Source organism: Pholcus phalangioides, unplaced genomic scaffold (genome assembly GCF_987345545.1).
Source record: "Pholcus phalangioides strain wild (caught in Gottingen) unplaced genomic scaffold, Ppha-v1.0 ptg000004l_1, whole genome shotgun sequence".
In the NCBI taxonomy this organism is placed as follows: domain Eukaryota; kingdom Metazoa; phylum Arthropoda; class Arachnida; order Araneae; family Pholcidae; genus Pholcus; species Pholcus phalangioides.
Window position 1 is genome coordinate 40,143,602 of NW_028301597.1, and position 13,914 is coordinate 40,157,515.

At 34.4% G+C, this 13,914-nt stretch overlaps 1 protein-coding gene across 1 annotated transcript; it reads left to right on the plus strand.

The window, feature by feature from the left end:
- The first annotated feature begins 86 nt into the window (after window positions 1-86).
- LOC149087491 (uncharacterized) lies at window positions 87-12,474 on the plus strand. The gene is made up of 3 exons (XM_089231503.1): window positions 87-265; window positions 5,519-5,799; window positions 11,090-12,474. Exons 2-3 carry the CDS (start codon window positions 5,532-5,534, stop codon window positions 11,908-11,910), a joined length of 1,089 nt encoding a protein of 362 aa, XP_089087629.1. The 5' UTR covers window positions 87-265; window positions 5,519-5,531; the 3' UTR covers window positions 11,911-12,474.
- The last annotated feature ends 1,440 nt before the right edge of the window (window positions 12,475-13,914 follow it).

Sequence of the window (13,914 nt, forward strand, 5' to 3'; positions counted from 1 at the left end):
GACTATAACAGCTGTACAATTTTCTTTTTCATTTCGAAGATGGCAACACTACCAGGTGGAGTCGGTCTCAGGCGTCAGTGAGACTTGTTTGTTTGTTAGTGGTGAGATAGCGTCTTGCTGTAGCCAAAACCCTGCTAAAACTAAACCATTGATTGATTGATTGAGATAGCGTTTTCCTGTTTTTGTACACGATTACACTCTGAAGATATGAACTAAAGCTGTCTTAACTAAGCAGGCATAGAGGACGTTAATCTGTATCCGTGCAGTAAGTAATAATAAATTAATATGTTTCTTTCTTCTCGCGTATAATTTAGACACGTTTTAAATAATCACAAAGGAATATTTAAAACGTTGTTTCTCTCGGTTCGAGTTATTCGCATTGAAATGCTTCAAAGGAAAGCGTTTCATTTGATAAAAATCTGATTATCTAACCCAATCACCGATCGGATAAGATCCGATTATCTGATCTAACGACCGATCAGATTAAGATCTAATTGTCTAATGGCTGATCGGATAAGACCTAATTATCTAATCTAATGACAGTTTGGATAAGACCTAATTATCTAATCTAATGACAGTTTGGATAAGATCTAATTGTCTAATCCAATGACCAATTGGATAAGATCTAATTAGCTAATCCAGCATTTCTCAACCTTTTTAACCTAAGATCCGCTAAAATTTCTTAAATGATTCGATGGACCACTAGTTTATAGGATATGGGCTTAATTTTTCTGAGAGAACCTATGTGGATGTCATTAACAAATTAAATTTTCAAGTCTGCCTGTTGACCACCTGTCTTATCTCTGGTCCATGAACTATAGGTTGAGATACGCTGGTCTACTCAAATGATTGATCGAATAAGATCTGTTTATCTAATCTAATGACTGATTGAATAAGGCCTGATTATCTAATCTAATGACTGATCGGATAAGACAGATGCAATATGGGCTGCCACGACTTTTGCCACTTTTTCTTCGCGATAAGTCCCAGAGACCGTCATAGTGGGACTGTGGATTGCAGTATTTTTCAACATCTTTCCAGTTTTTGCTGGGTGATACCAGGTGGCACTAGCTTTGCCAAACAGGATTTTTTTTTTTGTTTAAGTTTTTTCAAAAATTCAAAAACAGCCGTTGTTCTATTCGCAGCGTGTCTCTTGGATTATTATTCCTCCCTTCTCCTATGGCTCGCGTCATTTGGATTATTATCTGGTGGTCAGGTAATGGAGGCATCGGAGGAATTATTAGCGAGGAACTTGAATCCGTTCGATCATCACAGGGAGAGGCTAGATATCTGTGTTCAATACATTTCAACTTCTAAATGATCAGAAGGTGCACAAAGCACTTTGCTTTCGCTAAGATCATAGCTAGAAGAAAGCACAAGAGAAAGTGAAGTAGTGAATGTTCACAGCACCAGGGTTGTTTGGTTTAAACCACGTTGGTTTAAACCATGGTTTAAACCTTGGTTTTAACCAACTGGTTTTTTTAAAAAAACCACTTTGGTTTTTTTCAAAAAATCAGATAAAAGTGGCCTAAATATTATTTTTTTCCCTGAAAAATATCATATTTGTTCATTATTAGTCAAAATGTTTCATATTTACCTCATTTTATATCCTTGGGGTACATTCTGACGGTATATCTTTAAATGACATAAGATTTTATAAGTGGTTTTTTTCAAAAAGTCTCATAAAAGTGGCCAGAATATATATATATTTTTCATATGAAGTATCTTAGTCATTTAAAGTTATATATAAAAGCCAAAAATTCTCATTCTTACAACATTTTCTAACCTTTGGCTACATTCTAATGCTCTATCTTTAACAAATTCATGAATAAGGATTGCATCACACATCTAAATGTAGTGGCGTATTACATATCTCACAGGGTTTCTTTTTCCCTTCACAAAGAAGCAGCTACAGTAGTGACACCATCATGCTAGGGGCAGGTGGTCCTATAATCCAATAAAGACACCAGCTGTCCTTAAAGGACAAAGACTAGTGTACTAGTTGTTACATTACCTCACATACATTTTCATTCCCATAAGAAGTAGCACATCTCCTACTGTATATCTCCCAGTCTTAATATTCAATAGTTGTTTTTTTATACTTTCACACACACTGTTAAGCCCAGTTAATCAACGTTCTACTGTATAGTAGTAACAAATTTATAAAAAAAAATAAGCTATATACAGGGTGATTATAATTTAAGTTTTGATTCCAAAACTATACAATAAGTACTGATCGGAATGACCTGAATTTGTACGGATACTCCTGAAGCAATGGACGTTTCTTTCGCAAAAGAAAAAAGTGCAAATTGTGCAAGTAGATGATGCTGTACTTGGCCAGCAGTATAATCTATTTAGTGCAACTACATCATTTCGGCACTTCCACAGCATCAGTGTGTGGATAGAACTTCTATCAAGATGCACATTGCAATACCAGCAAAGCAGCTGCTGAAGACCCATTTTGACAGGATGCACCTTAACCCTTGTAACTACTGGCTGTGGGGGTACCTCAAAATGTTATAAACAGTGGTCAGATTGCAAACTTTGATGAATTGTAATCTCCAGCATATTCCCTATATGTTAGAAGTTCCTCATTCCTCAGGAATATGAACGGGGGAAAGGGGGCGCGTTTGGTTTAATAAAGCTGAATTGCAAGCACATCCACATTATGACCATGGCATATTCCGATTCTGCTGTTGAACAAGAATTTTTGTGCTTTGAACCTCATAGCCAGAACACGCGGTGGACAACATATTTAACATTTTTTGAGTAAGTTGTAGTTATTTGTTCAATTACTTCATTTTTTTTTTTTTTTTTGTGATGTTTCCGTGAATTATGGACTCGTGCAATGCTATAATTAAGTTATAATTTTGCCTTGACTGGCTATCGTTTCCATTCTGCGAGCAAATTTCCCACATGTTGGATGATGTCATTAATTTTACATTTTTAAGTATTTTTTCCCCTTTATCAAATAAAATTGAATTTTTTCAGGAATATTCATGTCAATTTTCAAGTCATTTTGACAATCACTCTTTTTTTAGTGTTTTGAAATCAGAACCTTAGTTATAATCACCCTGTATATCGTAAATCATCGTTAATTAATCTGCATTATTTATGCATCATTAAATGCATTATATTCACCTAATTTTTATTACTTTTTGCAAAATAGCTTCGTAATTAAGTATACTGAAAGTAACTGGAGAAAAACCTTTATATATTATATGATTAATAATAACATTAAAAGAATTTTCAAACACACAGTAATCCATTGAGTTAAGCAAAAAATAATTAAATGGCAAAAGTTGGTTTTTGTTCAAATGTAATAAATATTTATTGATTAATTAGCATGGGAATAGTGTTAATTACATTAATAAACATTTTATTTTTGTTAATTATTGGAAGTTTGAATGATTTTTCAGAAATTTCATTGTTTTTAATGTTAATACTATTTAAAACAAAAAAACCGGTTTAAACCAAAAAAACCTGGTTTAAACCAAAAAAACCCGGTTTTTTGGTTTTTTTCAAAAAAACCGGTTTTTTTACCAACCCTGCACAGCACACAACTAGTATTTAAATAGAAATTCTAGTCAAAAGCGACCACTGAAGCCAATCAGCTTCAAGATCAGTGAAATTTACATGCATAAAACTCAATATTGGATGATTGGGACAATCAGCATCTGGTAACATGAATCGGCTGCAATCATCTCGACTTGACCCCGGAAGGCATGAAACAGGCAAGTACACATCCCTACAAAAAAATTACCACAATTGGACCCCCTCTACCTGTGGGTTCCATGGATATGCTTCATGGTGACTGTTGATGTTATTGGGGGCGACAAAAAATCATAATTTTTGGCCAACTGAAAAAATAACAGTTATGACCCTGTAGGCTGGTTTGGTGCTTCTTTTGATGTGATTCTTTGTTAGACTACTGTGGGGGAGCTGCGGATAGTTGTTGACCAGAGCAAGGGAGCCATTGGTGACATAAGTTTGAGAAATACATATATAATCTAATGATCAATCTGAAAATTAAGATCTGATCATCTAGTCCAGAGGTTCCCAAAGTGATGGTCACTGTCAATATTGATATGTGCCGATTTGGTGTTTTGAAACAGTCCTTTATTGAACTATTGTGGGGAGCCTCCGATAGACATTTACTTTCGGAACAGCTTTGGTATAAAGGACAGGTTGGCGATTTTCGGCGACTTTTTTTTTCCTGCGCCAAATATGTCAGACGGCCCGAGAAAAAGCCGCCAGACACTACGTGGGCCAGAAAAAAAGTCGCCAGCATAGAAAACAGTAAAAACAAATGGCATAAACAAAAATAAACTGTGGAGTGTTTAAAAAATAAAACTGGATAAAAAAAAATGAATCGGGGTTTAAATGAAACCCGGACCGTTGTGAATAAACAACGGTCCTGTTGTATAAATAAAAATATTCTATTTATTATAAATTAAAACCCGGACTCTCTTTCCGGGAATCCAGGTTCTTATAAATAATCAACGGTCCTACATGTTGTATAAATAAAAATATTCTATTTATTACAAATTAAAACCCGGACTCTCTTTCCGAGAATCCGGGTTCTTATAAATAATCAACGGTATAAAATAAATAAATAAAATAAAAAGGATGCAGGGGCATCCTGCATGTAGGAAAGAATAAATATTGGAAAATATTAAAGGTACAACCTGAGGGAAAAGATATCCAAAATGATTCCAATTAATCCGACACACACACTACATCATATATACGGAAGGAAGAGAAAATATGAAGAACTATCCCAACGGTTTTTCAAAACGCCGCGGCTATTAAGTGACGTCATTTGGAAGAAAAAAAGAGAGAGGTTAGAATGAGAAAAAGAGAAAACCAGTTTGAAAATGGCAGTAAAACCCGTTTGAAAGACACGCTAGGACGCTAAGAACACGGAAAAACAACAGCCAGCGCCACCGACTGGCAGAATTCTACGAACATTCTGGAACAACGACAACCCAGAAGAACAACAACAAACCAGAGCACACCAACGATGGAAACTTATCGCCGGTAAAAAGTCGCCAATTTGGCGTGCCCCTTATACCAAAGCTGTTCCGTGCCAGAATATAATGTTCATATTTGTAGTCACTAGTCATAATTATCATAATATAAATCCATAAATTATGTCATATTTATATCACCACGAAAATTTAATTTCCACTTTATCCCAAAACTAGAGCCAATCTTACAAAAACAATGCCAGATCGAGAACCAGCACCCTAAAATCTCTGAAATATCATTGAGAACAAAAAATCAGTGTTGAACAGTGTTATTGATGTTATAACCGAGGTGGCGTTACAACCAAGTTCAACTGTATATTTTCATCTCTTAAATATTTGATAATTACAGGGTTTTTTCAATAATGGCAGCATGATTACGATTGTTTTTCCCCCATATTATTGTGAATAAATTAAAAGAGGTTCCTTCTCTTCCCCCCCCCTAAATATGTGAATAAATGATTGTAAAAGTTTAATTCTTATCGTTGCAGCTATCAGCCAACCATGGAGGAATTCCTCAACACGATGGTACCAGACAAGGGTCCAAGTTCTAGTCCCATGACACCAATAGCAACATTAGCGTTTATTGATTTGGAAACAACAGGTCTGCCATCGGATGTTGGAAGGAAAAATGTCCACATCACAGAGCTGGCTATAGTTGCTGTTGACAGAAACGATTTTGAAGATGACCTCTCCCTTCGAGTAGCAAATAAACTCACACTATTCATACGCCCAAGAGCGAATATATCATCTGGAGCTATGTTTGTTACCAGTGAGTGTTCTGTTTACCATAACACTTCTTTCAATCCTTTTTTTTTTTAAATTTCTTTCGTACAATTCAATATTACAGTGGAATCTCGTTATAACAAACTACAAAAGACCGGAGAAATCACTTTGTTATAAAGAAATTGTGGGTTTTTGTATTGTTCCAATGTAAACATATCTGCGGGTCTAGAAAAGTGTTAGTTAAAACCCCCAAAGCAGAATATGCCGAAATCTCTGACGTATGTCGCAGAACAATCTGGAAGAATTTTAAGAAAACACTATTATGTAAAAAATGCTATTATCGGAAGTTTTACTGCAGAACATTTCCAGTCAGCCGAGGGCTTGTTGCAGAACAATGCAAAACATTCTGCTTTGGGGGTTAAAACGAAATTCTCTCTCTTGCTATAACGGTATTTGTTAAAACGGGATTCGACTGTATTTTATGTACTGTGATGATTTTTATTAATATGATTCAACTGTGTTATTTATTAATATAGTTTTAATTAATTAATTAATAATATAATTAATATATTATTAAGGAATTTATTCCATGTTTTATTGTCTGCTCTTTTTGGGGAGGGGAAATGGAGCATATAAAACCATGGAAATAATTTTTTTGGTACATAAAATATAGCAGAATGTACATATGATATTTTAAAGCAAACCACATCAAAATCTTTTCATTAGTTTTTTATATTTTTATGATTAAAAATCATGGTCGTCTAGGTCAGAGGTCTTCAATCTTTTTTCAGTTGCAAGCACTGCCTATGCCTTTTATTAATAGAAGCACCCTTTTTGACAAACGTATGCCTGAAATTAGGATAATTGTGATCCTTAAATAAATGTTTGTGTGTGTCTCTGTGGAAGCAAAATAAATACAGTCCAAATTGTTTAATGTGATCTGTCCTCAGTGTTTCTTATAACTATATCCAAAACTCTCATTTGGTCGAGCAGTATGGGTGGTGAACGGCTATTGGTAAAATGTGACAACTTTGATTTTCTTTCCCATGCAATTGGTTGCAAAATTTTCAATTGCTCCATTATTATAATTTAAATCTATTCTAAATCCGGACCTTTTTCCTTCTTTCAGCTAAAATAATACTATTTTGTTTTTCAGCCATTAGGAAGTGTTAGAATAAAACTGCATATCATGAATTACAATATTTTTTTTTAATGTGCAATATACGTTTCACAGATTCTTTGAGAATTTTCTCTCGGAAAAAGAAATTTGAATCTTGTTAGCTGAAAAAAAACACAGAGTACATGGATCATAGCGAATACGATGGATATTAAGTAAAGAAATTTTTATTAACAAGGACGGGAACACCTACTAGCTTCCTACATAGTCTTGCAGCCCAAAAATGATAACTTAAAATATATATAAGTTTGATTAAACCTTAGCTTCAGAATGAGCAAAAAAAGCATTCGAGTATAAAAATTGATAACATTATCCAAAATCCTGATAACAAAAAACAAAATTTTCTCATGTTATGATATTGGTCTGTTCTGTTCTTTGCAGAAGTGATAACAATTTCCAAATAATAGCATTATCCGCAATTGCATTAAGGAGCATTGATTGTAATATGAATGGATTTTGTCAAAATGAGAGTCACAGGATTAATATAGCTAATATTATTTTGGTTTCATATCATTTTGGTTTCGATGTTATTTTGCAATAAGTCACAGGAAAATAGGGCAAAACCTGGCACCAATTGTCTGAGTACATTTTCTTTTGAAACATGAAAAGGAAAACTACACAAAGCTTTGTCATATGTCTCCAATGGATAGGCGACATATGGTCTCCAATGGTCCTATTCAATTACTTGAATATAAAAAACTTTTTTGTTAAAATGTTTTTCTTGAATTATTATGATTAAGGAAAATAATTTTTTGAAAAAGGAGCAAATACCCGGTTTTGCTCCACTGGTGAGGTAAAACGGTACTCATTGAAGTACATCCTTAATGTGAAAAAAATTATTTATCAAGAAGTTTAGTTTAAAAAGTGAAAAATAATGTTTGTCTTTCAAGTTATACATTTCACTTAAAAAATTAAGATTCCCCCCTCCTTATATGTGACCATTCAACTTCCTATTGAAAATTCAAGATGTGTTTTTCATCATATTAATCGCAAAAATCACATTCACTAGTCTCATTTCCTCTATTTTTGAACATGAATCCAGTCATTCAGCGCTGAATCAATTCTTCTCTTGATTTCATATGTACATAATGTTCATTGCAAAATAAATAAATTTCCTTTTCTTCTCAGGGTAATCCTGTAAGAATATTGCTTTTTTAATTATTCATTTTTTTTCTATTGACTTTATCCACTTTCTTCTTGCTGCTGCTTTCATATTTTTCATCACTGGATGTTGGGAAATATTTATCTGAGGTCTCTTGTTCCAACACAAGCTTATAGAGATCATAGATGTTTTCCTGTTTTTTTGTTTTGATTTTTTTTTCTTTAAAATGTTGAGTCATGTTAGGAACACACATTTTATAATACACATGAGAAATCCAACAAAAAAAACCAAAAATATGAAGAGAACAACAGCTCTTCATATTTTGGGTTTATTTGTGTTGAATTTCTCATGCGTGTTATCTCACCCAAAAGGTAATTTATTTCTATTGAACGTGTATAATAGCTTAACAACTTCCTTACTGGAGCTAGGAACTCTTTGAGCATTTTCAATTTTGCCCTCTTGTGTTGATTTTGAGATGGTTTGATTATGATTTTAACATACTTCGCAGGCCCAGTCTCTACAAATGCTGCAATGGGGATCCATTCTTCTCTTGATTCGAACTGTGCGTGATGTTCATTGCAAAATATACAAGTTTTAGAATTGTCCTCTTTTTCCTCAGGATCATCCTATCAAAATATATTTATTATTTTTTCCATTGACTTTCCATCCATTTTCTTCTTCTTGGTGCTGCTTTCATAGTTTTATTGGTTGGATGTTGGAAATATTTTTATCTGTGCTCTATTTTTGCAGCACAAGCTCATTAGGGAGAAGGGGCAAGCAGCACATATATTCAAATTTTTTTTGTTTTGAATCTTTTTGTGATGTGATGTTGATCCTTTTTAGTAACATATTGTATAACAGCATATTTACTTCTTGGTAACTTTCTTACTGCTGCTTCTAAAGTGAGGAACTTCTTTAGCTTTCTTAATTTTGTCTTCCAGTGTTGATTTTTAGAATATTCTGATTTTAACTATAACTCATTAGTACCTGGTTTTGCCCCCGCTGGCATTCTTAAAACAAAATTCAACAATTTTGTTCAGTGATGTCTTCAATTTTCTACTTATGCTCTTAAATATCACATAAAAGATAACAAATACACACATGTGGCAGGCTGTGCCACGTATATTATTATTAAACTAAATAATTAAATTACTCAATTAAATGACAATATTTGTGCTAAGGAACATAAGATCTTTTAATATTAAAGTGATAATCAATCAGAATACATTTTCCTTTTCATCATTCTTTTCATTCACCCCAGTCAACTATAATAATAATAAAACATGGCTGTTCTCTCATCATCATCATATTTAATCAAGGATATTTTGGATCCAAATGTGAGAACACCTAGATTTCGTCAGCAATTCACTAAACTGTAAATATATATATTGGTTTTATTTTCCATGGCAGAGATATCATGAAAAAAAAGACATGTTATGGCATGGCAATCTATGTCATGTAAGCAACGATTGGGGACTTGACTGTGTTGTAGAATTCATTATGTGAGAAAGAAAATATTTAAAGTGACTACATAATTGCAGAGTATTTTACTTTTGGTTACTAATGAACTTGTATTAAGTTTTTTAAGGTGGGAATTATGATCATGACAATCAAACACTTACGATTGGGATCTTCAAAACATTTAGCTAAGTATTGCAGGTAATATAAAGTATGAAATCAAATTATTTCTATCTAAAAACGAAAATAATTTTGATGAAATCACATGGCAATCACCCAAATCTTAGTTTAATTTTTTTAAGGACTGCAGAGCAATTATTTAGCTTATATGTTTTTGGGTGGATTGCAGTAATGGATTTGGAATTAATGTGAAACCCAATTTGGCCTGCCTACTCAGTTTTGACTCACTCTTCCCTACTCATTAAAAATAAAACTTTATTAAATAATTCAATAATTTATTACGCAGAAATGCATTTATCATGCAAGTTTAGGCTATTTTAAAACATCAGCTGAAAAAATTAAGGAAATATAATTTTTTATTTTGAACGTCTGTTGTCCCCAGGAAAAATAATGTTAACTCAACAGAAATCTTCCAGAACAAGACCTTGAGAAGATTCATACATAACATCCCAGTTTATCAAGAATAAGTTCCCAAACCTGCTTTACCACATTGCTGACTTGGTGGACCTAAGGTGCCTCATGGCCCTCACTATGGTAGCTCCTACACCTCAGAGCAATTCTCATCTTTTTCGTTTTTTCACACAAAAATTTACTGTAGTGAGGCCAGTGAAAAATCTGCATAGGGGCTTTATAAAAATCCCAGAGCTGGGGAGGGGAGCTGTAGAATGTGAGGACCCATGGCTCTTATAAAGGATGGCAGATTTATGGTCCATTTGTGGCCAAATCACAGGTTTCTCGCTCCAAGTGATGTCTTGAAAATTGCTTGGGAAAAAAGCAGCAAAGGGAACAGTGATTGGCTATTGCATTAAAACTGAGGTCAGACCTTTCCTCAAAGATGGCAGATGAGTCAGCCTGGTATTTCCAGGAGCTCTAGGTAGGTCTAAAAAGGCAAACGATTAGCTGGAAGTATTGAAGAGAAGCCATAATATGTATTAGGTGTATGTATGTTTGGGTAGTAGGTGGACCTAAAAAAGAGTTATAATTTTCTGTGTATATAATTTGCACATTCACATTTTGCTACTTTTGGGGAAAAAATTGTCCCATAATTCATGCATGCAAATCTCTAGCAGCTGTATATATTTTCAATGAAATCTTAAAGAATGTGGAGGGTTGTGGATCATGTTTTTTTATCTTTAGAAAAAAATTGTAATCCTTCCACTCCCACCTATACAGCACCCGCTACCTTTTGCAGATTACTTTCTCACAAATCAAAAATACTTATTTTTATTCTAAATCCCTTGGGAAAAAGAAGCCACACATATAATACACAGAGGTCTAGCCTATAATCTGCACTGAGAAATTATGGTGTTCTTTTTTCTTTCCATGTTCAGCATAACAGTAATTGATCATGGTTAGTTTTTACATTTTTCAAGGCAAAAATAATAATAATGTTGTTTTTTTTTTTTTCTTTCTTTCCAGAGCTGTACAATGACCTCTTGGACAAGCAAAAGCCATTCGACGACAGCATCCCCACGATGCTAAGTTCATTCTTCAGTCGACTGCGATCCCCTGTCTGCTTGGTAGCTCACAATGGCAAAGGTTTCGATTTCCCAGTGTTGCGTGCCGAGCTGAAACGCATAGGTTACCTGCTACCGGCAGACGTGACTTGTGTTGATACACTGCAAGCATTCAGGACCTTGGGTTTAGTGCAGACCAATGGCTGGTCACTGGAAAAAGTCTCTGACACTGTTGAAAATAAGTCTAATGATCGTGCTGATAGTGGGATGTCAGATGAACAAATCGACCATTTGCTCAATGACTCTATTGAAGATTTTCAGGAAATTGATCTTCACATTCTCAAGGATAACCTCTGTGACACTCTGTCTCCAGAAAAAAGTTTATGCAGGACTCTGAACGGGAAGACACCTGAAAAACTTGGTGATGTCGCTGAGTATTGTGATTGTCCCAAACCGAGAAAAAAACATATAGACTCTTTCTTTCAGGAGAGGAAAGGGACATTCAACCATTCATCCAACTGTAAGAGAAAGCTATTCACAGTGAACTCACATCAAGCAAAAAAGTCGAAAATGGGAAATATGACTACCACGAATAATAGACGTAATGGATTCTCTCTGGCGAAACTGTACCTTCACTATCTAGGAGAGGAGCCACCTAAAGCTCATCATGCTGACTCAGATTGCATCAATCTCTGTAAAGTCATTCAACGCGTCAGTGATACATTGCTTCCATGGCTCGACGAAAATCAAGTTCTGTTTTCCGATCAGATCCCCATGTGGTGAAGTTTTTATTTTTTGGAAAAAAAAATATTTATCATGTAGCATATAAATTTAAAGAAATGAAGAACTCGTATCTAAAATTGGTCATGAACAAAGAAATCAATTTTTATTTTATTGCACTTGTTGAGATTCTAAATATTTTTATTCATATATATTATACTTTTTTTAACATTTTACACACAAAAAACTTGTTTTTATATAGCTAATTTTTCTTTGGTTTTAAGATTTTTAAAGGAAAATAACATAGAAGAGAATGAAATTTGTTTTTGTTAATTGTTGTAATCTTTTTAAAAAAATCATTTTTTTAAAAAATTTTATCATGTTAATTTCCACATTTTTAAAATGAATTTTCAATCAACTTGTTTTTCGACTTTCAAAATTTATTTCATTTTTTTTACTGCTATTCTCTTCCGAATCACACTCAGCAGTTTAAAAGATTTTGTGCATGGCACAAATTTTGATATTAAAATAAAGCTGGTGTGATTGTATCTGTTGAAGAATGTATTTTTATGAGAATCACATGGAATATTGAAAATTTTTATCATGTAATTAAACATTTTTTCCCCTACACTGGTGTTGATGTTCTTTGAAGTCTTATGAAATGCTTGTTAACTTTTCTAACAATACAGTCAGTGCACATGGTGCCCACTCTGGAATTTTTGGCGGGCTATTGTACTGCAAATTTATAGTGTGAAGAAACAAAAAATGGTGACATATGCCCTGGTCTCCAGAGTTGGATCCCCCTCAGCCCCACCCACCCTTGGTGGAAGCCATGGTTAGGTATGTTTGTAACGAGCACAGATATTATGAATTTTCACATATAATGAAGTTTTTCCAAGCCCAGTGAATACCGTATAGTGTCGCTGTGATGGTCATAGTGACGGACTCGCATCGTGAGGATCCGGGTTCGAACCCCACTGTCGTCACAGTAGTGGTCGGCTGAAGTTGGTTTTCTGTGTTTCCCAACTTTGAGGCACAAATGCAAGTCAATTTCCCCTTCAAAAAGTCTTGCCACACAGAGATCAACAGATCTACAAATGAAATTCAGTCATTACACTTCACTTCTGAAATATAGATGGCAACACTAAAAGAAATCAGGCACAACAGTAGATACCAGTGATGGTAACTCGAGGAAAAATTGCCTAAAATTTGCTCAAGTGGGAAATTTTGAGAGTTCATCAAACAAAAGAATTTTTTGTAAGAAATTAATGCAGTGCAATACTATTGTAAAATACTTGATTATGTATTTTCCCCGCAAGGTGGCACAATTTTCTGAGTGCGTGGCAAAAATTTAGTTAAAAGGGAATTTTTTGAGGGAAATTTCGCTGTGGAAGAGAGGTCACCATCACTGCTAGATACACACTCAGACTGTTAAGTATACATACTTGCACTTCTGGCATAACTCACTAAGTAGTAAATTGCCCATAGATGGCGATATACCTGAGTTGTGCTCGGTTTGAAAGAAAAAAAATTCTTATCTATATGTGCTATTTTGATTGCTTATAACAGTGGTTCAAACCGAGGGTACGCGAAAAAAAATGGTAATGGCGGCCACCCATCTAAAAAAGAACAAAAATAATTAAAAAAGGTTAAAGGTAATTTTTTAAAGTAGGTAAAGGTTTTTTTTTTTTACTAATAGTTTTTGTCAGTTGTAATAAATATTAACATCCCTATCAGTAAAATCCATAACAGCGAGGTTGCGCCCAACCTATGATGGGGATTCGTGAACTCCTTCCTCTCGGCTCACTTTACGGCGTTTTAGACCTGATTGTTGACATATGCCGGGCTGTGCTTAAAAGCAAAGAACGGCATCTCTAGCAACAGGTAAGTATGCCGAAGCGGCTGCAGCTAAAATATATGTACTCTTTTACCTTACTCAACCGTCGACGGATATTCGACGAGAATTTCGCAGTTGGAAGGAGTGAAGAAAATGTGCATTCCCCATCACGTTGGATGTTTATGTACGATTGCGTATGCGACGGTGGTGGCGAAGCTTCGCGGTTGAGC